Below are 26,515 nucleotides of genomic sequence, written 5' to 3' on the forward strand. Positions count from 1 at the left end.
ACAGGGGGGTGAGGGGATGCTGGGGGTTGCCTGTGTCAGGGACACGGAGGACTAGAAGTCCCAGCATGGACGGGACAGAAGAGTGAGGGGCTGCTGAGGGGTGAGGGGTGGCCGGCAGCAAGCCTAGAGGATGGGGGAGGAAGGGCCAGCTCCGCGACAACCACGTTTTTCAGCATTAGAGCATTTTTACAGCAGTCCTCATGCACATGGGACATTTTGACATTAGAGCATTTTTACAGCTAAAAAACTCCTAGAAACCCCCTAGATCGGCTCCACGCACACGGGACGTTTTGATAACGCTGGTAACATTAGCTGTGTAAAGTCACGTTAAAAACCCGAGTTTTCAGCTTTTTTTAGCGTTTTTGCATTAGCATTTAGAGGCGTTTTCCCGCATTTGCGGTTTTTTAGCGTTTTATTTTCACCAAAAAACGTCCAACGCCGGTTTGCAGCAGTTTATCATGTTTTACAGCTTTTGCCGCGTTTTTCAGCGTTAAAACATTTTTACAGCTAAGTCCTCATGCACACCGGATGTTCTTACAGCGGCTGTTTTTGGCTTTTGACGTTTTTTCTACAGCCAGTAAACCCCCCAGCATGTTATCCTATGTGTCCATACACACAGACTGGAATCATCGTTTTTTGGCTGAAAAAAACCCAGGACTAGTCGGTTTCTAGAGGAGTTTATTGGCTATAAAAACGCTCTAACGCTGAAAAACGTGGCAAAACGCAGCGTTTTTGGACTTTTTTACCCAAATAAAACGCAGCTAAACCCTAATGCAAAAATGCTAAAAAAAACCTTGAAAAACGCATGTTTTTAATGTGACTTTACACCGCTAACCTTACCAGCGTTATCAAAACGTCCCGTGTGCTTGGAACCTAAAAAACTCCTCTGAAAGCCCACTAGTTCTGGGTTTTTTCCAGTCAAAAAAACGTTGATTCCAGTCTGTGTGTGTACGGACACATAGGATAACATGCTGGGGGATTTACTGGCTGTAGAAAAAAGTATAGGAATGGAAACCGCCATTTTTAGACTTTTTTTTACCAAAAAAAAAATGTTTTCTTGGTAAAGAAAACGCTAAAAAACCTAAACGCAGCAAAACGCTACTAAACATTAATGCAAAAATGCAAAAAAAAAAGTGGACTCTTCTCTTATGCATTCCTGGCAATTTCCTTGGATATTCCGTCTTGGATAGGACGGGTTCATTCAGTGAAAATGACCATCTTGCCGAAATTGTTATATTATTTTCTCACCCTCCCAGTGCGGGTTCCCCCTCATTTTCTTCGGTTGCTTCAGGCGAAGTTTATGCGTTTCATCTGGGCCAATAAGCACCCCCAGAGTCTCCAGAAATACGCTCTTTGCTCATAGACTCCAGGGTGGTCTTGGGGTACCCAATGTAACTAAGTATTATCAGGCGAGCCAGATTGCCCCGCTGTCTATGTTGCACGCTTCCTCCGACGTTCCTCTCTGGGTCTTGCTGGAACTGCCTAATTGTGCCCCTATCGCACTGTCGACGCTTCTATGGCTTCCCCCTGCCCTGCGCCCTATGGCGCTGAGCCCGATGTTGCTCCATGGCTTACAAGTCTGGGACTCGGTACGTTACTCCAGTGGCCTGATGTCACCCTTTCTGCCTTTGCTCCCAATTGTTAATAATCCTCTTTTCCCACCGGGTCTAGATCACCCGGGGGGCATTTTCTTGGTGGGTGGCTCATGGTTTCTCACAGGTGCGACACTTTTTGATTTTTCGGTCCTTCCCCACCTGGAATTTTCTTTGGGAGTCCCGGGATGTTCCCCCAGCGGAATTTTTTCGATACCTTCAATTGCGGCACTGGCTACTCTCGCTGAGGGCCACTTCTGCTTTCCCATATCAGAAATCTGCCTTTGAACGGCTTTGCCAGCAGCGTCCGGGCGCCCCGGGCCTTATCTCCCTTCTTTACGCAGCTTTGAATAGACGCATACTTCTCTTTCATATGTTGTTCAGTGGGAGCGCGACCTGGGAATGGCTGTGGATCCGGAGGACTGGAATAAGGCCTGGTCACTCATAGCTAAATGTTCATTTAATACGACCACGCTGGAGGCAGCCTATAAGGTATTGTTTCATTGGTATTGGGTTCCGGCTCGTCTGGCCCAGGCTAACCCTGCCTGTAGTGATCGATGTTTTCGGGGTTGTGGCCATCGTGGAGATGTATTGCATATCTGGTGGTCATGCCCGAGGTTGGTTCGTTTTTGGTCTCGTGTGTTTGGCCTCCTTTTCACTTTGTTTCATCTCTCCATACGTCGGGATGCTCGGTATGCTTTGCTTCATTATCCCATACCGGGCCTCTTGGCTTGTCAGCAGCGGTTGGCTTTCTATTTGTTTTTATTGGCCACTAGGACAATTGCTCAGGCCTGGAAGAGTCCGTTTGTCCTTTTTCAGGGGGTGGGATCGTATGACCACTATGATTCTCAATGAACAGATGTCGAGTATATGCAACGACTCCCAATGGAAATTTTTGAAAATATGGGAGCCGTGGTTGACATATGCTTTTCCCTCGCTCCCCCTCGACTAGTCTGGGTTTGTGATGTTGTTCGGTATTGGTGTTCCTGGACCCCCGCTCCTGGTCTTGTTTTCCTGAAATAAATAAATAAATAATGGGATAAAATATAAAATATATATCACCGACCTAAATTCTACCAAGCGGCAATAAGGGGAACACATTCAGTGAGTTCAATCGCTAAAGACTCGACAGTCAATCCGCAGATCATAAAACATTTCAACGTAAATTGAATACACATACGTAAATTTTTGAAAATATGGGAGCCGTGGTTGCAATATGCCTTTCCCACGCTTCCCCCTGCCAGTGTGGGGAGGTAATGGAGTTTGGTATTGACGTTCGGTATTGGCGCTCATGGACCCCTGCTCTTTGGTGTGTGGTTTTTTTGTTTTTGTTTTTTTTTTGTTTTTTTCTTCTCTTCTTCTCTCTTTTTCTGTTTGTTTTGGTGTGACAGTGGACAGCTGTCTTTAGTTGTGATAGTCAAAGTTTCACTGATGTTATTGTAACTTATGTGCCATTGATAGCCCCTGCGTGGGCGTACCTTTTGCCTTGTTGGAGTTAGAGCGTTTTTTTCCCCTATTATGCCTTTTTTTTATCGGTGCAATTGATAGCCCCTGCGTGGGCATGTTTTGTTGCCTCTGTTTTCTACTGTTTAAAATTAATAAAAACCATTGAAATACAAAAAAAGCGGACTTTACACAGCTAACGTTACCAGCATTATCAAAACATCCCGCGTGCGTGGAGCCTAAGAAACTGCTCTAGAACCCCACTAGTCCTGGGTATTTTTTCCAGCCAAAAAACGACCCAGCCAAAAAAACATTGATTCCAGTCTATGTGTGCACGGACACATAGGATAACATGCTGGGGGGTTTACTGGCTGTAAAAAAAAAAAAAAAAAAACTGCAAACCGGCATTTTTGGATTTTTTTTACCGAAAAAAAAATTATTTTTTTGGTTAATAAATGCTAAAAGATGCAAACGTGGGAAAACACAGCTAAACGCTAATGCAAAAATGCTAAAAAAGCTGAAAAACTCAGTTTTTTTTAAAGTGACTTTACACAGCTAATGTTACCAGCGTTCCCAAAACGTCCGGTGTGCATGAGGACTGAAAAATGTCTGTGGAAACCATCTAGTCCTGGGCTTTTTTTCCAGCCAAAAAACGTTGATTCCAGTCCATGTGTGTACGGACACATTGGATAACATGCTGGGGGTTTACTGGCTGTAGAAAAAAACATCAAAATGCAAACCGGAAGTTTTGGATGTTTTTTTGACCCCCAAAAATATATATATATATATTTTTTTTTTGTAAAAAAAAAACGCTAAAAAACAAAAACGCTACTAAACGCTAATGCAAAAATGCTAAAAAAAGCTGGAAAAACTCCAGTTTTTAACGTGACTTTACACAGCTAACATTACCAGCATTCTCAAAACGTCCTGTGTGCGTGGAGCCTAAAAAACTCCTCTAGGAACCCACTAGTTCTGTTTTTTTCCACCCAGGAAATGTTGGAAAGTTTACTGGCTGTAGAAAAAAAACATCAAAATGCAAACCGGCATTTATGGAAGTTTTTTTGACCAAAAAAAATCTTTTTTTTCTTGGTAAAGAAAACGCTAAGAAACGTAAAATGTGGTAAAACGCTGCTAAATGCTAATGCAAAAATGCTAAACAAAATAAAAAAAACTCCGGTTTTTAATGTGACTTTACACAGCTAACCACCGTTATCAAAACGTCCCGCGTGCGTGGAGCCTAAGAAACTCCTCTAGAAGCTCCCTAGACCTGGGGGTTTTTTTCCAGCCAAAAAACATTGACATGGAGTCTAAAAAACGATACCAGCATTATCAAAACGTCCCGCGTGCGTGGAGCCTAAAAAACTCCTCTAGGAACCCACTAGTTCTGTTGTTTTCCACCCAGGAAATGTTGGAAAGTTTACTGGCTGTAGAAAAAAACATCAAAATGCAAACCGGCATTTATGGAAGTTTTTTTGACCAAAAAAAATCTTTTTTTTCTTGAGAAAGAAAACGCTAAGAAACGTAAAATGTGGTAAAACGCTGCTAAATGCTAATGCAAAAATGCTAAACAAAATAAAAAAAACTCCGGTTTTTAATGTGACTTTACACAGCTAACCACCGTTATCAAAACGTCCCGCGTGCGTGGAGCCTAAGAAACTCCTCTAGAAGCTCCCTAGACCTGGGGTTTTTTTTCCAGCCAAAAAACATTGACATGGAGTCTAAAAAACGATACCAGCATTATCAAAACGTCCCGCGTGCGTGGAGCCTAAAAAACTCCTCTAGGAACCCACTAGTTCTGTTTTTTTCCACCCAAGAAATGTTGGGAAGTTTACTGTAGAAAAAAACATCAAAATGCAAACCGGCATTTATGGAAGTTTTTTTGACCAAAAAAAATTTTTTTTTCTTGGTAAAGAAAACACTAAAAAACGTAAAATGTGGTAAAACGCTGCTAAACGCTAATGCAAAAATGCTAAACAAAATAAAAAAAACTCCGGTTTTTAATGTGACTTTACACAGCTAACATTACCACCGTTATCAAAACGTCCCGCGTGCGTGGAGCCTAAGAAACTCCTCTAGAAGCCCCCTAGACCTGGGGGGGTTTTTTCCAGCCAAAAAACATTGACATGGAGTCTAAAAAACGATACCAGCATTATCAAAACGTCCTGCGTGCGTGGAGACTAAGAAACTCCTCTAGGAGCCCACTAGTTCTGTGGTTTTTCCACCCAAGAAACGTTGGGGAGTTTACTGGCTGTAGAAAAAAACATCAAAATGCAAACCGACATTTATGGACATTTTTTTTCCAAAAAAAAAATCTTTTTTCTTGGTGAAGAAAACGCTAAAAAACGTAAAATGTGGTAAAACGCTACTAAACGCTAATGCAAAAATGCTAAAAAAAAGCTGACTTTACACAGCTAACATTACCACCGTTATCAAAATGTCCCATGAGCCTAAGAGCTAAGAAACGCCTCTAGAAGCCCCCTAGACCTGGGGGGGTTTTTTCCAGCCAAAAAACATTGACATGGAGTCTAAAAAAACGTTACCAGCATTATCAAAACGTCCCGCGTGCGTGGAGACTAAGAAACTCTTTGAGAAGCCCACTAGTTCTGGGTTTTTTTTCGAGCCAAAAAATGTTGATTACAGTCTGTGTGTGCATGGATGCCTAGGCAGGGGCGGACTGACCATTTGGACACTCGGGCACTGCCCGAGGGCTCGGGGTCAGTAGGGGGCCCCATGAGATGCCCCTGGTACCTTTTTCATAAGCTTTTTTGAGTTTGGGCAAGGACACAGGGGCCCCATGATCCCCTATTGCCCGGGGGCCCCATGAGTTGTCAGTTCGCCTAGGAGAACATTACTGGCTGTAGAAAAAAACATCAAAAGCCAAAAACAGCCGCTGTAAGAACGTCCCGTGTGTGAGGGCTGAGAAGTATAAATACTAAACTATAGAAATCAACAACAGGTCTCTCTGCTGATCTCAGCACAGGTCAGCCCAATGTTTCCTTCCTTCTGAAGTATCTACAAGGAAACAGAAGATACACAAAAACAAAAGATCAAAGTCACGATTCGCACCCTGAGGCCATGATGTGTTTGTTATTATCACCACATGAGCACTTCAACAAACATACAGCATATGTGCTCTGACTTGTTTGTACCTTCAGAGCTAGAAAAAGTCTCACCCTTCCTCACATCTTGTTCCACATTTCATGTGGGACCTTACAAATGTGGCCCCTGCCCCAGTCCTATTGGTCCCCACATATTATTTTATCCCTGATCATGGGATTCCGTCTGCATGCCTGTATGGGCGTGCTCTGAAATTCTTCAACATCTGGATATGCAGTGCGCAAAATGTGCCAGTGGGGCTTAGAGCAAGAAAAGACACGAAATGAGAAACCACAATACTGGCACGTGGACAGAATCCTCTTTCTCTTAGTGATATTATTATTATTATTATACAGGATTTATATACAACATTATTATTATTATTATTATACAGGATTTATATACAACATTATTGTTATTATTATTATACAGGATTTATATACAACATTATTATTATTATTATTATTATTATTATACAGGATTTATATACAACATTATTATTATTATTATTATTATTATTATACAGGATTTATATACAACATTATTATTATTATTATTATTATTATTATACAGGATTTATCAACATTATTATTATTATTATTATACAGGATTTATCAACATTATTATTATTATTATTATACAGGATTTATATACAACATTATTATTATTATTATTATACAGGATTTATATACATTATTATTATGATTATTATTATTATACAGGATTTATATACAACATTATTATTATTATTATACAGGATTTATATACAACATTATTATTATTATTATTATTATACAGGATTTATATACATTATTATTATGATTATTATTATTATACAGGATTTATATACAACATTATTATTATTATTATTATACAGGATTTATATACATTATTATTATGATTATTATTATTATACAGGATTTATATACAACATTATTATTATTATACAGGATTTATCAACATTATTATTATTATTATTATACAGGATTTATATACAACATTATTATTATTATTATTTTACAGGATTTATATACAACATTAAGGGCAGCACAATGGCTTAGTGGTTAGCACTGCTGCCTTGCAGTAATTGGGTCATGGGTTTGATTCCCAACCATGGCGCCTCCTGCATGGAGTTTGCATGTTCTCCCTGTGTTCGCATGGGTTTCCTCCAGGTACTCTGGTTTCCTCCAACCTCCATGTGGGATCTCCTGCATGCTGGGGGTTGGGGGAAGACCTGGCAACCTACCCTGTAAAATAACTGCTAAGAGAATTCATGGAAGAAGTCACTTGTGAGTGACGGTCCATGCAATCGCCAAGGGTCGGATACGACTGAATGGATAGATAGATAGAGATATACAACATTAGTATTATGGTTATTATTATACAGGATTTATGGCCAACAGTTTACTCAGCACTTTACAATATAACTGGAGACAATACAGCTCAATACAAGAGGGTTAGGAGGGCCCTGATCCTGGGAGCTTACAATCTAAGAGATCTCTGGAAGTATCTGATTGAGCCCTATCCAATAGCTCTGAGGGATAACCCCCATCTTTACGTTTCTTCTTCTCCAGTTTCCTAATGTGAAGACAGTCCGGGTCCTCAACTATTCTGTACAGTTTAAGAAACTGACTTGTATCTATTGACCCAAAGCCTGGAAGGGGTCAGAAACCATTAAAAGTCCCAAATTGGTGACAATAAGTTCGCATAGATATAATATGGATTGCGAAAATGTATTTCCTTCTGGGATATGTGTGTGTGTGTGTATATACATATTGCCAAAAGTATTGGTTGGCTGGCCTTTCCACACACATGAACGTTAATGGCCCCCCAGTCTTAGTTCGTAGGGTTCAATATTGAGTTGGCCCCGCCCTTTGCAGCTATAACAGCTTCAACTCTTCTGGGAAGGCCGTCCACAAGGTTTAGGCGGGTGTCTATGGGAAGGTTGGACCATTCTTCCAGAAGCACATTTGTCAGGTCAGGCACTGATGTCGGGGGAGGAGGCCTGGCTCGCAGTCTCCACTCTAATTCATCCCAAAGGTGTTCTATGGGGTTGAGGTCAGGACTCTGTGAAGGCCAGTTAAGTTCCTCCACCCCAAACTGGTTCCTCCATGTCTTTATGGACCTTGCTTTGTGCACTGGTGTGCAGTCATGTTGGAACAGGAAGAGGCCATCCCCAAACTCCTCCCACAAAGTTGGGAGCATGAAATTGTCCAAAATGTCACCTTAAGAGTTTCCTTCACTGGAACTAGGGGGCCAAGCCCAACCCCTGAAAAACAACCCCACACCATAATCCCCCCTCCACCAAACTTTACACTTGCACACTGCAAGTACCGTTCTCCTGGCCACCACCAAACCCAGACATGTCCATCAGATTGCCAGGCAGAGAAGCGTGATTGGTCACTCCAGAGAACACGTCTCCCCTGCTCTAGACTCGAGTAGCGGCGTGCTTTACACCACGGCATCCAACGCTTTGCATTGCACTTGGTGATGGAAGGCTTGGATGCAGCTGCTCGGCCATGGAAACCCATTCCATGAAGCTCTCTACGCACTGTTGTTGGGCTCATCTGAAGGCCACACCAAGTTTGGAGGTCTTTAGTTATTGACTCTGCAGACAGTTGGCAACTTCTGCGCACTGTGTGCTTCAGCATGCGCTGACCCCGCCTTGTCATGTGATGTGGCCTACCACTTGGTGGCTGAGTGGCTGTTGTTCCCACTGGCTTCCACTTTGTTATAATCCCACTAACAGTTGAGCGTGAAATATTTAGTAGCCAGGAAATGTCACGGATGGACTTATTGCCCAGGTGGCCACCTATCACGGGACCACGCTTGGAGTCACTGAGCTCCTGAGAGCGACCCATTCTTTCACCAATGTTTGTAGAAGCAGTCTGCATGCCTAGGGGCGTGATTGTATACACCTGTGTCCATGGAGGGGATTGGAACACCTGAATCACATGATATGGAGGGGATTGGAACACCTGAATCACATGATATGGAGGGGATTGGAATACCTGAATCACATGATATGGAGAAGATTGGAACACCTGAATCACATGATATGGAGGGGATTGGAACACCTGAATCACATGATTTGGTGGGCAGGCCCAATACCTTTTGGCACTATAGTGTATGTATACGAGGGGTGTTCAAGTCACACCAGGACGTTTAAATTTACAGGTATAAAAAGGGATGCTAGCGTGGCGGTACTACACCCAGTAGTAGGTGGCAAGTGTGTCCGATTACTGATAGGCGGCGCACATGTCGTGGGCCAGTCCAGAGACCGTTAATCAAGATGGCAGACAAGAGTGTTAGTGCGTGCGTGGGACAGCGTGTGGTGATGAAGTTTCTTGTGAACAAAAGTGTAAAACCCGCCAATATCTACAGAAGACTTCAAGCGCAGTACGGTGATGAGACGCTCAGCCGCAGTAAGACATTTGAATGGTGGAAATGTTTCAAAGATGGCGGTACGTCCATCAATGACAATCCCGGCCGTGGTGGTTCCCAGCCCACAGCAGTCATTCCTGTGAACAATCAGCGCCTGGAACGCCTGATCCTGGATAATAGACGCATAACGTGCCTTGAAATCGCACAAGAGACGGATCTTTCTCTGGGAACGATGAACACAACGATGACGAAGTGAAGCCGGCTGTCCTAGGATGGTTCAGGCGTACTGACAAATCTTTCTATGCCGAAGCTTTCCAGTCATTGGTTAAACACTGGGATGAGTGTATAAATGTGGCAGGGGAGTACGCTGAAAAATAAATGCACCATCCACTCCTTGATATTTGTTCTTTTATTATATAAACTCAAAAAGTCCCAGTTTGACTTGACGCTATATACAGCATCAAACTGGGACTTTTGAATATATATATATATAGGCTAAATGGTTAGCACTTCCGCCTGGCAGTGCTAGGGTCGTCAGTTCAAATCCCAACCACAACACCACCTGCCTGGAGTTTGCATGTTCTCCCTGTGCTTGTGTGGGTTTCCTCCAGGTACTCCGGTTTCCTCCCAAACTCCAAAGACATGGTGGTAGGTGAATTGGCTCCTGTCTAAATTGTCCCTAGTATGTGTATGTATGAATATGAATTAGGGACCTTAGATTGTACGCTCCTCGGGGGCGGTGACTGATGTGAATGTACAATATATATGTAAAGTGCTGCGTAAATTGATGGCGCTATACAAGTACCTGTAATAAATCAGGGGTCTCCAAACTATGGCCCTCCAGGTGTTGAGAAAATACGAGTCCCATGAGGCCTTGCAAGACCCTGACAGCCACAGGCAAGACTCCCAGAGGCAGAAGCATGATGGGACATGTAGTACTTCAACAGCTGGAGGGACATAATATAGAGACCCTTGCACTAGATCAGAGGCGGCAAACTGGTGGCCCTCCAGCTTGTTGCCAAACTACAAGTCCCATCATGCCTCTGGCTTTGGGAGTCATGCTTTTAACTGTCAGTCTTGCAATGCCTCATGAGACTTGTAGTTTGGCAACAGCTGGAGGGCCACCAGTTTGGACACCCGTGCACTAGATGATGCTAAGCATCCTCGAGCCAATAAATGAGGTGGAGCTCTACAGCAGTGTTTCTAAACCTTTTTTCAGTCAAGGCACCCTTTAAAATTATGGACCGTCTTGAAGCACCCTTAAAAATTATGGACAGTCCGAGGCACCCTTTAAAATTATGGACCGTCTTGAAGCACCCTTAAAAATTATGGACAGTCCGAGGCACCCTTTAAAATTATGGACAGTCCCGAGGCACCCTTTAAAATTATGGACAGTCCCGAGGCACCCTTTAAAATTATGGACAGTCCGAGGCACCCTTTAAAATTATGGACGGTCCCGAGGCCCCCTTTAAAATTATGGACGGTCCCGAGGCACCCTTTAAAATTATGGACAGTCCCGAGGCACCCCATTTTAAAATGTGAAAGACTATTCTAATAGTTTTATATAACGCAGCAACATCCACACATGTAGGACAGTGAACATTAGAGGGGATTTATTCTTCCAAAGCAAATACACTTTTGCATGCTGGTACTGTCTAGTATTCCCATGTTTCTCCTCTCCCTCAGTTTTTCCTCCATCACTGAGCTAATGTGACCCCAGCACTGATGGAGAGGGGCGGGGGAGGGTCAAACTAGGATGCTGTGCAGGCAACTGACATCCTCCTTATCAACTGATGATGCCATTGGTTGTCAGGACGCCGGTGGCTAGAAGGTGGTAATGGTGCACAATGAAAATGTGGCTTTGTGTAACTAAAAGGGGGGCTTGTTCCACCCGCTGGCTGGTATACAAGTTTTGGGCAATTTTTAGACATTTTGCCAAGGCACCCCTGAAGAAACCTCAAAGCACCCCAGGGTGCCTGGGCACCCTGGTTGAGAAAGGCTGTTCTACAGTATGTGACTGGCTGCAGCTTCTGATGCACATGGTAAGAAGCTCACAGTGTGCAGTGAAATCAGAGGAAGCCGTTTCAGTCCAGGAGAGGAGCCGGTACAACCGGGCAAGACTGAAGGGAAGGCTGGAGGCGTCCCGAGACAGGTGCGGGGGGTGTGCCCTGCACCGGGTGACACCTACCACATGGGGTGACACTGGACCCGCTCCACGAAAAAGAAAGTAGTAAAGAAAGCCAACGATCCCCGCAGAATGGATCAGATCTGCGGATTGGGGAGCATAATGGATCGGAGTCCGATCCATTATGCTCAATCCGCAGATCCGAACCATCCTGCGGGGATCGTCGGCATGCAACCTATACGGGGTGACACCGGACCCGGTCCACGAAAAGGTAAGTTGTAAAGAAAGCCGACGATCCCCGCAGGATGGATCGGATCTGCAGATTGGGGAGCATAATGGATCGGAGTCTGATCCATTCTGCTCAATCCGCAGATCCGATCCATTCTGCGGGGATCGTCGGAGCAGGTGTCACCAACTGTGATTGCATCGGGTGACACCAACCCTAGGGACGCCCCTGGCTGGAGGTCCGATTCAAGAAGCAGCTGTAATATTTAAAGCAGTCGGCTCTGAAATAATGATTCTGTAACAACAACCCTCCAAATACGTGGAAAAGCTCTTTCCTCGTTACAATGACCTCAATGTAGGGTGGGCCGGGGAGGAGACGTCATGATGTAGACAGGGGCGGACTGACAACTCATGGGGCCCCCCGGGCAATAGGGGATCATGGGGCCCCTGTGTCCTTGCCCAAACTCAAAAAAGCCTATGAAAAAGGTACCAGGGGCATCTCATGGGGCCCCCTACTGACCCCGGGCCCTCGGGCAGTGCCCGAGTTTCCAAATGGTCAGTCCACCCCTGGATGTACATATGTCGGCTCTCTATCAGTGGGATGGGAATGCCGCCATTTCTGTTGTCTCTGGTGATCTGTGACATCTGTGCTCATAGCTGTTATTTTCTTCTTTTCTCTCCCCGTCCGGACGTCGCCCCTCCATGATGCAGTCTGGCACCGAGTATTTGCGAACGGTGAGTTGTGTTCCTTGTACTACACATCCTCTGTCACCACACCATTCATTTCAGCAACAATCTTCCCATAACATCATCTATGCATTTCATGTATTTTATTCACCTGTAAAGCCCTGAGATTGCTGCTGGGCGCCACCATCGCGGATGGACTCCAGTGATGCTCCATAATATTCCCGATAGCTTCTATATAGGGAGGTGCAATGGAGCTGGACCAGCACAGACAGTAATGAGACACTCCAAGAATAGGAGAGGGCTGTGCCATGCAAGAAAGGATGAGGCTGTGCTAGGAAATTGACTCTTCCTGGAGTATTCAAACTTTCTAGCAAGCTGAAAATTAAAAAAAAAAAAAAAGAAGAAAAAAAAGAAACATTCTTGGAAAGGGAAAACTGCCGGAACGAATTTTAAATATTTGATTTTTTCGGGGCATTCACATGTTTAAAGTGTTACTAAACCCACAACAGTACAATCAGTCTGTAGATGCTGTAAAGCGTACTTGTCATTCTCACCGTGGAGCCTAAGGGGTTAACCCTCCGCATTGTGTTTGATCCTGTCTTCTCCGATGCTCCCCTTGTTCTACTGTCCCCAATCCATCTGCTGATAGAACAGAGCCTTGGGAACAAGCTGCACATGCTCAGTTTGGTATGTATTGCTGGAGAGTTGTTTTTTTTTTTCTTGGAAGAGTGCGTGTGATCAGCACAGGGCCAATCAGCACTGCCCAGACAGAGAGTGAGGGGTTATGCAGCCTCATAAGACAGTCAGGGGAGAATACAAAAATCCTCCTACAGTGACAGCTGGACAGAAACCACAAGGCTGCTGATGAGAAAAGGTATTTATTCTGACTCACATGAGATCACCACAGATATTATATAAATAAATAAAAAAATAAATATAAATATATATATATATATATATATACACACACACATGTAGAACTATTTTATGTATATATATATTTTATTCTGACTCACATGAGATCACCACAGATATTTATCTAAATAAATTTAAAAAAAAAAAAAATATATATATATATATATATATGTGTGTGTGTGTGTGTGTGTGTGTGTGTGTGTATACACACATACATGTAGAACTATTTTATATATATATATTTATTCTGACTCACATGAGATCACCATAGATATTATGTAAATAAATAAAAAAATAAATATATATATATTTATATATATATATATATATATATATATATATATATATGTGTGTGTATATACACACATACATGTAGAACTATTTTATATATATATATATATATATATATATATATATTCTGACTCACATGGGATCACCAGAGATATTTTATATAAATATATATAAAGAATGTAATATATATATTTAAAATATTTATGTGTGAGTGTGTGTGTATATATATATATATATATATATATATATATATATCACTCCCACAGATGTTTTGGATAATTGGTAATAATTCCCAAACTAAGAATACTTTGAAAAATACAAAGTTATAACTATAATACTATAACACTAATAAATAACTATAAATAATAATACATTTCATAATAAAATCCTATTTTCAATCATACTTAAGTATTGTAGTTGGTAGCAAATTGGTGACGGTTATAATGGTGTATATTAAACATAACAAGCATCTAATTATCAGATGAATACATACTGTATATATATATATATATAATAAAATACAATGAGGATTGCCAGACATAAAATCATAAAATGGAAATGGCATACATCTATCCTTCAGGTATTAAATATAATGATGATAGTGACTGTAACATCTATATTAATATTAATGAACTATTGATAGTATTGTTTATAAAAATGATAATAGAGCATTAAAAATGCTGTAGAAATGAACCCATGTGGATAACCAAAAATCCTATCGTGCAGTGTATTAATACTTGGTATGGTGGTGATCATCTTAGTAGAGGAGCGGGGCTATGCTTACTCGTGTCAGAGCTGCCCCATTTGATGACTGGTGATTAGTTGACTGGTGGGGTAATGATTGAAGTGGTGAAGCACAGATCTAGAGAATGAATGAAGCAGAATCAGGGAGATCCTTGCGCTACGGGTCCTCAGGTACAGCTTCCCCTCCAGCAAGCAGAACAGAAAGCAGTCTAGTTGTGGCATCACCAAATCTCATGTGACTATCTCATGTTAGAGCCGCCCCCCCTTGATGACTGGTGATTCAATGACTGGTGGGGTAATGATTGAAGTGGTGAAGCACAGATCTACAGAATGAATGAAGCAGATGCAGGGAGATCCTTGCACTGCGGGGTCCTCAGGTACAGCTTCCTCTCCAGCAAGCAGAACAGAAAGCAGTCTAGTTGTGGCATCACCAAATCTCATGTGACTATCTTATGTTAGAGCCGCCCCCCCTTGATGACTGGTGATTCAATGACTGGTGGGGTAATGATTGAAGTGGTGAAGCACAGATCTACAGAATGAATGAAGCAGATGCAGGGAGATCCTTGCGCTGCGGGTCCTCAGGTACAGCTTCCCCTCCAGCAAGCAGAACAGAAAGCCGTCTAGTTGTGGCATTCACCAAATCTCATGTGACTATCTTATGTCAGAGCCGACCCCCCTTGATGACTGGTGATTAGTTGACTGGTGGGGTAGTGAAAGAAGTGGAGAAGCACAGATCTACAGAATGAATGAAGCAGAATCAAGGAGATCCTTGCGCTACGGGTCCTCAGGTACAGCTTCCCCTCCAGCAAGGAGAACAGAGAGCAGCCTAGTAGTGGCATCACCAAATCTCATGTGACTATCTCATGTCAGAGCTGCCCCCCCTTGATGACTGGTGATTCGATGGCTGGTGGGGTAATGATAGAATTGGAGAAGCACAAATCTACAAAATGAATGAAGCAGAATCTGGGAGATCCTTGCACTACGGGGTCCTCAGATACAGCTTCCCCTCCAGCAAGGAGAACAGAGTGCAGCCTAGTAGTGGTATCACCAAATGTCATGTGACTATCTCATGTCAGAGCTGCCCCCCTTGATGACTGGTGGGGTAATGATAGAAGTGGAGAAGCACAGATCTACAGAATGAATGAAGCAGAATCTGGGAGATCCTTGCACTGCGGGGTTCACAGGTACAGCGGTCCCCTCCAGCAAGGAAAACAGAGAGTTGCCTAGTAGTGGCATCACCAAATCTCATGTGATTATCAGTCAGAGGCAGCAGTGTTTTAGATCAGGGGTCTCCAAACTTTCTAAACAAAGGACCAGTTTACTGTCCTTGAGAATTTAGGGAGGCCGGACTAGGGTCAGAGGGAATAGAAAATGTCCTGGCATCCAGTAGGTGTAAAAAATGCCCTATCTTTGTCAGTGGGAGAACTAGTGTCCCATCATTGGTGTCAGTGGGAGGAATAGTGCCCCAACATTGGTGTCAGTGGGAGGAATAGTGCCTTACCATTGGTGTCAGTGGGAGGAACTGTGCCCTTTCTTTGGTGTCAGTGGGAGGAATAGTGCCCCATCATTGGTGTCAGGGAGAGGAATTGTGCCCTTCCTATGGTGTCAGTGGGAGGAATAGTGCCCCATCATTGGTGTCAGTGGAACAAATAGTGCCCCATCATTGGTGTCAGTGGGAGGAATAGTGCCTCATTGTTTGTATCACTGGAAGGAGTTATACCCCATTGTTGGTGTCAGTGGGAGGAATTGTACCCTTTCAATGATGTCAGTGGAAGGAATACTGACCTATTGGTGTCAGCAACAGAAATTATGCCCATTATTGGTGCAAGTGGACAGAATAGTGCCTCAAGGGCCAGATAAAGACAAGCAAAGGGCCACATTCAGCCCCCGGGCCTCAGTTTGGAGACCACTGCTTTAGATGATCTCACACTGCAGATTTACAGCTATGAGGCTACAGAACAGGAGTGTCTAGGCATTGCAGTTTCCATTAGGAACCCAACACAAAACGGCTGTTCTTTAGGGTACTGCTTAGACACAATATACATTTCTAGATACACACCATGAGGCAGCAAATCTTCACTTTTTGAGTTCAACTCCACTTTAACAAATAGATCTCAGTTAGTGTTGGGCTTCACGTTTGAGTTGAACACGGGCTGTTCGTGTGTTCGGTGAGCACAGGTCAGGTGCAATGCACTGGCCAATCATAGTGCATAATGATGTCACAAGGGGGTGGGTGACCCCAGTGGGTGACCTCGCACCCTTGTGACGTCATCGCGCAATTTAAGAACTGTCATCCGGGCGCAGCTGTCAGATGGCTGGGAGCCAGCGTCAAAAGCGTAGCTGTTTTTTTTTTTTTTTTTTCTTTTTTCGGGTCGGTGGCGGGCATCGTGATTGATGTTGGATCTACTTTGGGGGACATTTTTTCAATTTTCGTTTTTAATAAAGGACTAGTCAAAGACATGTTCTTACATTACGCTTTTTTCTTTTTTTTTTTGTGAGTGGGTAGCGGTACCATGTACTCCATACTGATTCACATGGGGGGGGGGGCTGGGATCTGGGGCCCCTTTGTTAACGGGGGCTTCCAGATTCCGATAAGCCCCTCACCCACAGACCACGGTTGTGGGGAAGAGGCCCTTGTCCCCATCAACACTGGGGACTGGGTGCTTTGGGGGGGGCCCCATGTTAATAAGGGTCTGGTATGGATGTTGAGGGGGACCATCATGCTATTTCTTCAAAATTTTGGCGTGGGGGTTCCCATCAAAATCCATACCAGACCCAAAGGGCTTGGTATGGAAGGAGGGGGACCCCATGTGGCTTTTTTTTTTTCAATTGTCGGGCAATGCCAACAATTCTTTTGACATTCAGCTGTCAGCAAGGAACCCCACTGGCAGCTGAAACATGACTGGTTGGTGGCGGGCATCTTGATTGATGTTGGATCTACTTTGCAGGACATTTTTTAATTTTTTGTTTTTAATAAAGGACTAGTCAAAGACTCATTTTTACACTGCGCTTTTTTTTTTTTTTTGTGAGTGGGTAGCGGTACCATGTACTCCATGCTGATTCACATGGGGGGGGGGGCTGGGATCTGGGGCCCCTTTGTTAACAGATTCCGATAAGCCCCTCACCCACAGGCCACAGTTGTGGGGAAGAGGCCCTTGTCCCCATCAACAATGGGGACTAGGTGCTTTGGAGGGCCTAAAGCAACCCCCCCGTGTTAAGGGCATGTGGCCTGCTATGGTTCCGGAGGGAGGATTCGCTCGTCCCCCCCACTTTTCTGACCCTCCGGGCTGCATGCTCGGATAAGGGTCTGGTACGGATTTTGAGGGGGACCATCACGCTATTTCTTCAAAATTTTGGCGTAGGGGTTCCCATCAAAATCCATATCAGACCTGAAGGGCTTGGTATGGATGGAGGGGGACCCCACGTGTGTTTTTTTTTTTTTCCAATTGTCTGGCAATGCCAACAATTCTTTTGACATTCAGCTGTCAGCGAGGAACCCCACTGGCAGCTGAAACATGAATGAATGTCTCACTACTATAATACCGCGTGACTTCATAATAGAACTCGTGGAATTTTAGTAACTGTGCGGTATGTTACCACATACTGACATCGACATTGGTGAATTGTCCCCTCTGTTCAAAGTTCGCGGTCGAACTTTTGGTAGGTTCGAATGTTCAACCGCGCACCGAAGGGGGGGGGGGTGTTCGGCCCATCACTAATCTCAGTGATTTTGCAAAACAACGGACAATCAGAATTTATTTCTCCTTACAAATAATGAAGCTGTGTTTATCTGATGGATGCAGTTCTGCACCGGTAGAGGAACGTTTCGGAGAAATGGGTCACAAGTCATTCTTGTCTCCGGGGCTTAGAAAATGCAGACCAGCCCAGCAGAAAATGAATGAATTTCAGAGTCAGCAGATCTGCGCACTTAGCGAGATCGAACGTCACCCAAAGGGATATTAGAGAGAGAAAGACACAGTGCGGTCAGTGAGGAGGGAGGGAGAGGGGGCTGAATGATGGGAACTGGAAGGCCAGGAAATATCTATGGTCTACATTCAGACGTTAGCAGGCTGTGCTGGGACAAGTGTTTTGTGACAAGACGATGATGCCAAAGTGCCCCTTCCAGCTCTATACACCCTATGACCAAAGGTGTGTGTGGTCATCTGCAGGGGCGGACTGACAACTCATGGGGCCTCCGGGCAATAGGGGATCATGGGGCCCCTGTGTCCTTGCCCAAACTCAAAAAAGCCTATGAAAAATGTACCAGGGGCATCTCATGGGGCCCCCTACTGACCCCGGGCCCTCGGGCAGTGCCCGAGTTTACAAATGGTCAGTCCGCCCCTGGTCATCTGGTCATCACACCTTTACAAGCTCGTTGGACATTCCATTCCAAAGCCATGACCGTTAATATGGAGGTTCCAACCTTTCCTGCTATAACAACCTGCACTCCTCTGGGAAGGCTTTCCACATGTCCTTCGAGTGGTCTTTCTCAGCCAGTGTTCCATGGAACCCTGAGGTTCCTCCAGAGGTTGCTAGGGGTCCTTGAGTGAGTGATTGTCCTCTAATGGAGACTTGTAGAGTCAAAAGGTGTAAAAGAGAATTAACTCCAGAAATAATACACAGGGGCAAGAAAGTAGGAAATCTAGAGAAAGATTTGTAAAGGATGAGTAAACCTAAAATACATAAAGTGGGAATTGACTTCCCTATTTTGAAAATATGTCATATGTTACCTTTGCATTGATCTCAGCTCACAGTCTGCTGTTATATGTGGAAATTCACAAAAACTTGGGATTACCGAGCAGGACTGTGAAGGACAATATGTCTGCTCTGTAAGGCCAGGTTCACACTAATGCGATTTCAGAGGCAACTTGAGTTGCACAGAATCGCTTGACAAGGGAAGTCGTATTGTTTTCAATGGTGTTCGTTCACATCAATGTGACTCGGCAAGGAGTGATTTTGGAAAAGGCTCCTGTACTACTTTGGTGCGACTCCAGTACGATTTTGAGCGATAGAGTTGTAGGCAGGTGTAGTTTCTTTTCTCCACTGCAGGTGGCGCTCATTCTGCAGCAGCATTTCAGAGGGAGAGGAAATCAGGGGGAACATACTCCTCTATGGTATTTCTGAGTCACTGGGGAAGCCATCCGGTTGGATGCTGCCACCCCATGTGGCTCTGGCAGCCATCTTGGGTCAGGTAGAGTCTATTTAAGACTCTGGCACCCTGGCTGGGCACGCATTTTGTGAGTGGACAGTGTAGGGACAGGTTACCTGTCTGTCAGGGAAAGTGAATAGTGGTATGGAAAGGTTCTGAATGAGCAGGGACATGCTATCCTTCCCAGGAAACTTCCCAATTGGGCACAGATCGGCCAGCCTGCATTCCACCCTCTGAAGCAGACGCTGTCGGCACATCAGACCCTACTCTGCTCTGCATTACTACACAGAACTGTGAGTGTCCCTACCCAGGTAACTTCCCGCTGGATTGTTGTATCCTTAGGCAGTCACTTCAATACAAGTTCTGTTATTTACAGCCAGACCCAGTGTATTTACTGCCCCTACCCTCAGACTATATAAGCTTTATCAAAGTTGCATCTAAGTAACACTGAACGTTGGATCAAAATTGTATAACAGCAATGTTAACCTAGCCTAAGAGCAGGATGGCATTTTTCCTGACCTTCCCCCCACACCGTGACCACAACCCAATATCCTATTTGTGGCTATACCAGTCTCCCCTCTCCCCTGAAGGCTTTTCACAACATTTTGGAGTGTGGGCACCTGACCATCACACCGTTATGAAATTGTTGGGCATCCCATTGCAAAACCATGGCCATTATTATGGAGTTGGCCACACCTTTGTGGCCATAAGAGCTTCCACTTTTCTGATAAGGCTTTCCACAAGATTTTGGGTGTGGACACCTGATCATCACACCTATGTGAGATTTTCAGACATCCCATTCCAAAACCATGGCACTTAATAGGGAGTTGGTTACTCCTTTATAGCTCCAACAGCCTCCACTCTTCTGGGAAGGCTTTATACAAGATCTTGGAGCATGCCTGTAGGGATTTGTACCTGTTTGGGGGGTCAGGTACTGATGTTGGATGAGAACACCTGGCTTGCCATCAGAATTCCAACTTTTCTCCCAAGTATTCAATAGGGTTGAGGTCAGGGCTTTGTGCAGGTGTCCTCCACAACAAACTGGTCAAACTATGTCTTTATGGAGCTGGCTTTGTACACAGGGCTACAGTCAGGCTGGAACAGAAAAGGGTCTTCACCAAAATTTTAACACCACAGTGGAGGAGCACAGTTGTCAACAATGCCTTTGTACTGGTCAAACCATGACTTTATGGAGCTAGATTTGTACACAGGGCTACAGTCATGCTGGAACAGAAAAGGCTCTTCACCAGAACTGTTACCACCACATTGGGGGAGCACAATTGTCAACAATGCCTTTGTAGCGGTCAAATCATGTCTTTATGGAGCTGGCTTTGTACACAGGGCTACAGTCATGCTGGAACAGAAAAGGGTCTTCACCAAACTGTTACCACCATGTTGGAGGAGCACAATTGTCAACAATCTCTTTGTACTGGTCAAACTGTGTATTTATGGAGCTGGCTTTGTACAAAGGGCTACAGTCATGCTGGAATAGAAAAGGGTCTTCATCAGTCTGTTGACAATTGTGCTCCTCCACTGTGGTGGTAACAATGCCTTTGTACTGGTCAAACCATGTCTTTATGGGGCTGGCTTTGTACACAGGGCTACAGTCATGCTGGAACAGAAAAGGGTCTTCACCAAACTGATACCACCATGTTGGAGAAGCACAATTGTCAACAATGTCTGTTTACTGGTCAAAACATGTCTTTGTGGAGCTGGCTTTGTACACAGGGCTAGAGTCATGCTGGAACAGAAAAGGGTCTTCACCAAAATGTTACCACCACGTTGCAGAAGCACAATTGTCAACACTGTCTTTGTACTGGTCAAACTGTGTATTTATGGAGCTGGCTTTGTACAAAGGGCTACAGTCATGCTGGAACAGAAAAGGGTCTTCAGCAAACTGTTGACAATTGGGCTTCTCCACTGTGATGGTAACAGTTTGGTGAAGACCCTTTTTTGTTCCAGCATGACTGTAGCCCTGTGTACAAAGCCAGCTCCATAAAGACATGGTTTGCCAGTACAAAGGCATTGTTGACAGTTCTTCTCCTCCAATGTGGTGGTAACAGTTTGGTGAAGACCCTTTTCTGTTCCAGCATGACTATAGCCCTGTGTACAAAGCCAGCTCCATAAAGTCATGGTTTGACCAGTACAAAGGCATTGTTGACAATTGTGCTCCTCCACTGTGGTGGTAACAATGCCTTTGTACTGGTCAAACCATGTCTTTATGGAGTTGGCTTTGCACACAGGGCTACAGTCAGGCTGGAACAGAAAAGGGTCTTCACCAAACTGCTGACATTGGAGGAGAAGAACTGTCAACAATGCCTTTGTACTGGCAAACCAGGTCTTTATGGAGCTGGCTTTGTACATGGGGTACAGTCATGCTGGAACAGAAAAGGGTCTTCACCAAACTGTTGACAATTGTGCTCCTCTACTGTGGTGGTAACAGTTTGGTGAAGACCCTTTTCTGTTCCAGCATGACTATAGCCCTGTGTACAAAGCCAGCTCCATAAAGTCATGGTTTAACCAGTACAAAGGCATTGTTGACAATTGTGCTCCTCCACTGTGGTGGTAACAATGCCTTTGTACTGGTCAAACCATGTCTTTATGGAGTTGGCTTTGCACACAGGGCTACAGTCAGGCTGGAACAGAAAAGGGTCTTCACCAAACTGCTGACATTGGAGGAGAAGAACTGTCAACAATGCCTTTGTACTGGCAAACCAGGTCTTTATGGAGCTGGCTTTGTACATGGGGTACAGTCATGCTGGAACAGAAAAGGGTCTTCACCAAACTGTTGACAATTGTGCTCCTCTACTGTGGTGGTAACAGTTTGGTGAAGACCCTTTTCTGTTCCAGCATGACTATAGCCCTGTGTACAAAGCCAGCTCCATAAAGTCATGGTTTGACCAGTACAAAGGCATTGTTGACAATTGTGCTCCTCCACTGTGGTGGTAACAATGCCTTTGTACTGGTCAAACCATGTCTTTATGGAGTTGGCTTTGCACACAGGGCTACAGTCAGGCTGGAACAGAAAAGGGTCTTCACCAAACTGCTGACATTGGAGGAGAAGAACTGTCAACAATGCCTTTGTACTGGCAAACCAGGTCTTTATGGAGCTGGCTTTGTACATGGGGTACAGTCATGCTGGAACAGAAAAGGGTCTTCACCAAACTGTTGACAATTGTGCTCCTCTACTGTGGTGGTAACAGTTTGGTGAAGACCCTTTTCTGTTCCAGCATGACTATAGCCCTGTGTACAAAGCCAGCTCCATAAAGTCATGGTTTAACCAGTACAAAGGCATTGTTGACAATTGTGCTCCTCCACTGTGGTGGTAAAAATGCCTTTGTACTGGTCAAACCATGTCTTTATGGAGTTGGCTTTGCACACAGGGCTACAGTCAGGCTGGAACAGAAAAGGGTCTTCACCAAACTGCTGACATTGGTGGAGAAGAACTGTCAACAATGCCTTTGTACTGGCAAACCAGGTCTTTATGGAGCTGGCTTTGTACATGGGGTACAGTCATGCTGGAACAGAAAAGGGTCTTCACCAAACTGTTGACAATTGTGCTCCTCTACTGTGGTGGTAACAGTTTGGTGAAGACCCTTTTCTGTTCCAGCATGACTATAGCGCTGTGTACAAAGCCAGCTCCATAAAGTCATGGTTTAACCAGTACAAAGGCATTGTTGACAATTGTGCTCCTCCACTGTGGTGGTAACAATGCCTTTGTACTGGTCAAACCATGTCTTTATGAAGCTGGCTTTGTACACAGGGCTACAGTCAGGCTGGAACAGAAAAGGGTCTTCACTAAACTGTTACCACCACGTTGGAGGAGCACAATTTTCAACAATGTCTTTGTACTGGTCAAACCATGTCTTTATGGAGCTGACCTGGCTTTGTACACAGGGCTACAGTCATGCTGCAACAGAAAAGGGTCTTCACCAGACTATACCACCACGTTGCAGAAGCACAATTGTCAACAATGTCTCTGTACCGTATCCTGTAGTATTACCAGTAGTCTTTAGTGCCTACTGTTAATACTCCAACATCCAAAGACAGTTTAGACAATTTAAACATCTGAACTCCACATTTTGGATACTTTTGGCCATGTAGTGCATATAAGCCCTTTACCTTTAATAGCACAGTACATAGCGAGTACCTTCCAAACAGGGGTGGACTGACAACTCGTGGGGCCCCCGGGCAATAGGGGATCATGGGGCCCCTGTGTACTTCCCCACACTCAAACCAAACCCCAAAAAAGCCTATGAAAGGTACCAGGGGCATCTCATGGGGCCCCCTACTGACCCCGGGCCCTCGGGCAGTGCCCGAGTTCCCAAATGATCAGTCCGCCCCTGCTTCCAAACTTATAGTAGTATCGAAACACAGAACAACAAGGCTCACGGGGAACAAGACTGAATGAACGGATACAAGAGGTGATGGAGATTAACCGGTTAAGTCCTTATTGGAAAGGACACTGCATTGTCCAGTGCTGTCCTTGTTATCCTTCTATCCTGGAACAAGGATGCCTTCACTGGCTTCATACTTCCTTTGGACCCCTAGGTAGTGAAGCATGGATAAAAATGATAGTCCAGGGTTTTTTACGAGCCCAGAGAGTCCGTATGCCATCTACTGCCATATTGCTGTCCTGATTGATTCCCTTTAGAGCCCTAAAAGGCCAACCAGGGCCTGATGGCAGGGGTAAGGGAGCTCCAGAGGAAGGGTGCTGCACCAGAGAAACTCTGGAGGTGATAGAACTGATGACCAGTTGTGTTAAACCTTTCAACTTTAACATATTTATTTATGAAAATCTCTGAGAACTCTTTTATGTAAGCTCCATCTGTGTTTACTGACCCCCTAACAAGGACAACACAACGGAGCATGTAAATGGGACAGAAGGACGGAGATGGCGCTGACCCGAATCCTGACACAGTGCCTGCCATTGTCCCATTCAGCAATGGTACATAAAGGAGGAGATTCATGAAGGCTGAAGCCGATCGTGGGCCCACATGGCTCAGAACAATGACGGAACTGTGCGCTTCTCGCTCGCCAAGTGTTCCGGATAACCTTCCATCGTCCTACAGAGGGACGGACAGAATTTATTCCTCACATTTTTGGTGTTTCTAACCATTTCCTACCCCCCAGCCTGAGAACGGCTCACAATGTGCAATATTTGTTCAAAGCAAAAAAATGCTATTTTCATCCTTCAGCTGCATGTTTGTGATTTGTACGGAACATTTCCGTTCCTAATTTTAGTCTGTTTGTTTATTTTATCTTCTCAGAGCTTCCTATGCCGGACCATCTCCGGACTCCATTGAAGACGCAGAAAGAGGAACACCGAACCCTCCATTTCTTCCCTCCAGAGTACGGCTGTAAGAGAAAAGGACAATCACCCCTAAACATACCGTGTGCACTGCTGCCTGATCCCTACTGATCCTGTACATACCACGCATACCGCTGGCTGCTCCCTACTGACCCTGTACATACCATGCATACCGCTGCCTGCTCCCTACTGATCCTGTACATACCATGCATACCGCTGCCAGCTCCCTACTGATCCTGTACATACCACGCATACCGCTGGCTGCTCCCTACTGACCCTGTACATACCATGCATACCGCTGCCTGCTCCCTACTGAGCCTGTACATATCATACATACTGCTGCTTGATCCCTACTGATCCTGTACATACCATGCATACCGCTGCCAGCTCCCTACTGATCCTGTACATACCACGCATACCGCTGGCTGCTCCCTACTGACCCTGTACATACCATGCATACCGCTGCCTGCTCCCTACTGATCCTGTACATACCATGCATACCGCTGCCTGCTCCCTACTGATCCTGTACATACCACGCATACCGCTGGCTGATCCCTACTGATCCTGTACATACCACGCATACCGCTGGCTGCTCCCTACTGACCCTGTACATACCACGCATACCGCTGGCTGATCCCTACTGAGCCTGTACATACCATGCTTACCGCTGCCTGCTCCCTACTGATCCTGTACATACCATGCATACCGCTGCCTGCTCCCTACTGAGCCTGTACATATCATACATACTGCTGCCTGCTCCCTACTGAGCCTGTACATACCACGCATACCGCTGCCTGCTCCCTACTGATCCTGTACATACCATGCATACCGCTGCCTGCTCCCTACTGAGCCTGTACATACCATACATACCGCTGCCTGCTCCCTACTGAGCCTGTACATACCATGCATACCACTGCCTGCTCCCTACTGAGCCTGTACATACCATGTATACCGCTGCCTGCTCCCTACTGAGCCTGTACATACCATCCATACTGCTGCCTGATCCCTACTGATCCTGTACATACCATGCATACCGCTGCCTGCTCCCTACTGATCCTGTACATACCATGCATACTGCTGCCTGCTCCCTACTGATCCTGTACATACCATGCATACCGCTGCCTGCTCCCTACTGATCCTGTACATACCATGCATACCGCTGCCTGCTTCCTACTGAGCCTGTACATACCATGCATACCGCTGCCTGCTCCCTACTGATCCTGTACATACCATGCATACCACTGCCTGATCCCTGCTGATCCTGTACATACCATGCATACCGCTGCCTGCTCCCTACTGAGCTTGTACATACCACGCATACCGCTGCCTGCTCCCTACTGAGCCTGTACATACCATGCATACCGCTGCCTGCTCCCTACTGATCCTGTACATACCACGCATACAGCTGCCTGCTCCCTACTGAGCCTGTACATACCACGCATACCGCTGTCTGCTCCCTACTGAGCCTGTACATACCATGCATACTGATACCTGCTCTCTACTGACCCTGTACATACCATGCTTACCGCTGCCTGCTCCCTACTGATCCTGTA

General features: G+C 44.9%; 1 protein-coding gene across 6 annotated transcripts in view; it reads left to right on the forward strand.

Annotated features, from left to right (window-relative positions):
• NRBP2 (nuclear receptor binding protein 2) overlaps nt 1–26,515 on the forward strand; it is a 141,305-nt gene that overhangs the window by 85,936 nt on the left and 28,854 nt on the right. For all 6 annotated transcript variants that reach the window (XR_016308501.1, XR_016308502.1, XR_016308500.1 and 3 more), the window contains 2 exons: nt 12,577–12,600; nt 24,922–25,011. Coding sequence is in view for 3 of the 6 variants with exons in the window: in XM_089662727.1 (XP_089518853.1) it covers nt 12,577–12,600; nt 24,922–25,011 (114 nt within the window). In the remaining 3 variants the exon portion in view is untranslated. The remainder of the gene's footprint in view (nt 1–12,576; nt 12,601–24,921; nt 25,012–26,515) is intronic.

Source organism: Staurois parvus, unplaced genomic scaffold, assembly GCF_062004578.1.
Source record: "Staurois parvus isolate SC_StPar_1 unplaced genomic scaffold, SC_StPar_1.0 ptg001528l, whole genome shotgun sequence".
Lineage (NCBI taxonomy): Eukaryota > Metazoa > Chordata > Amphibia > Anura > Ranidae > Staurois > Staurois parvus.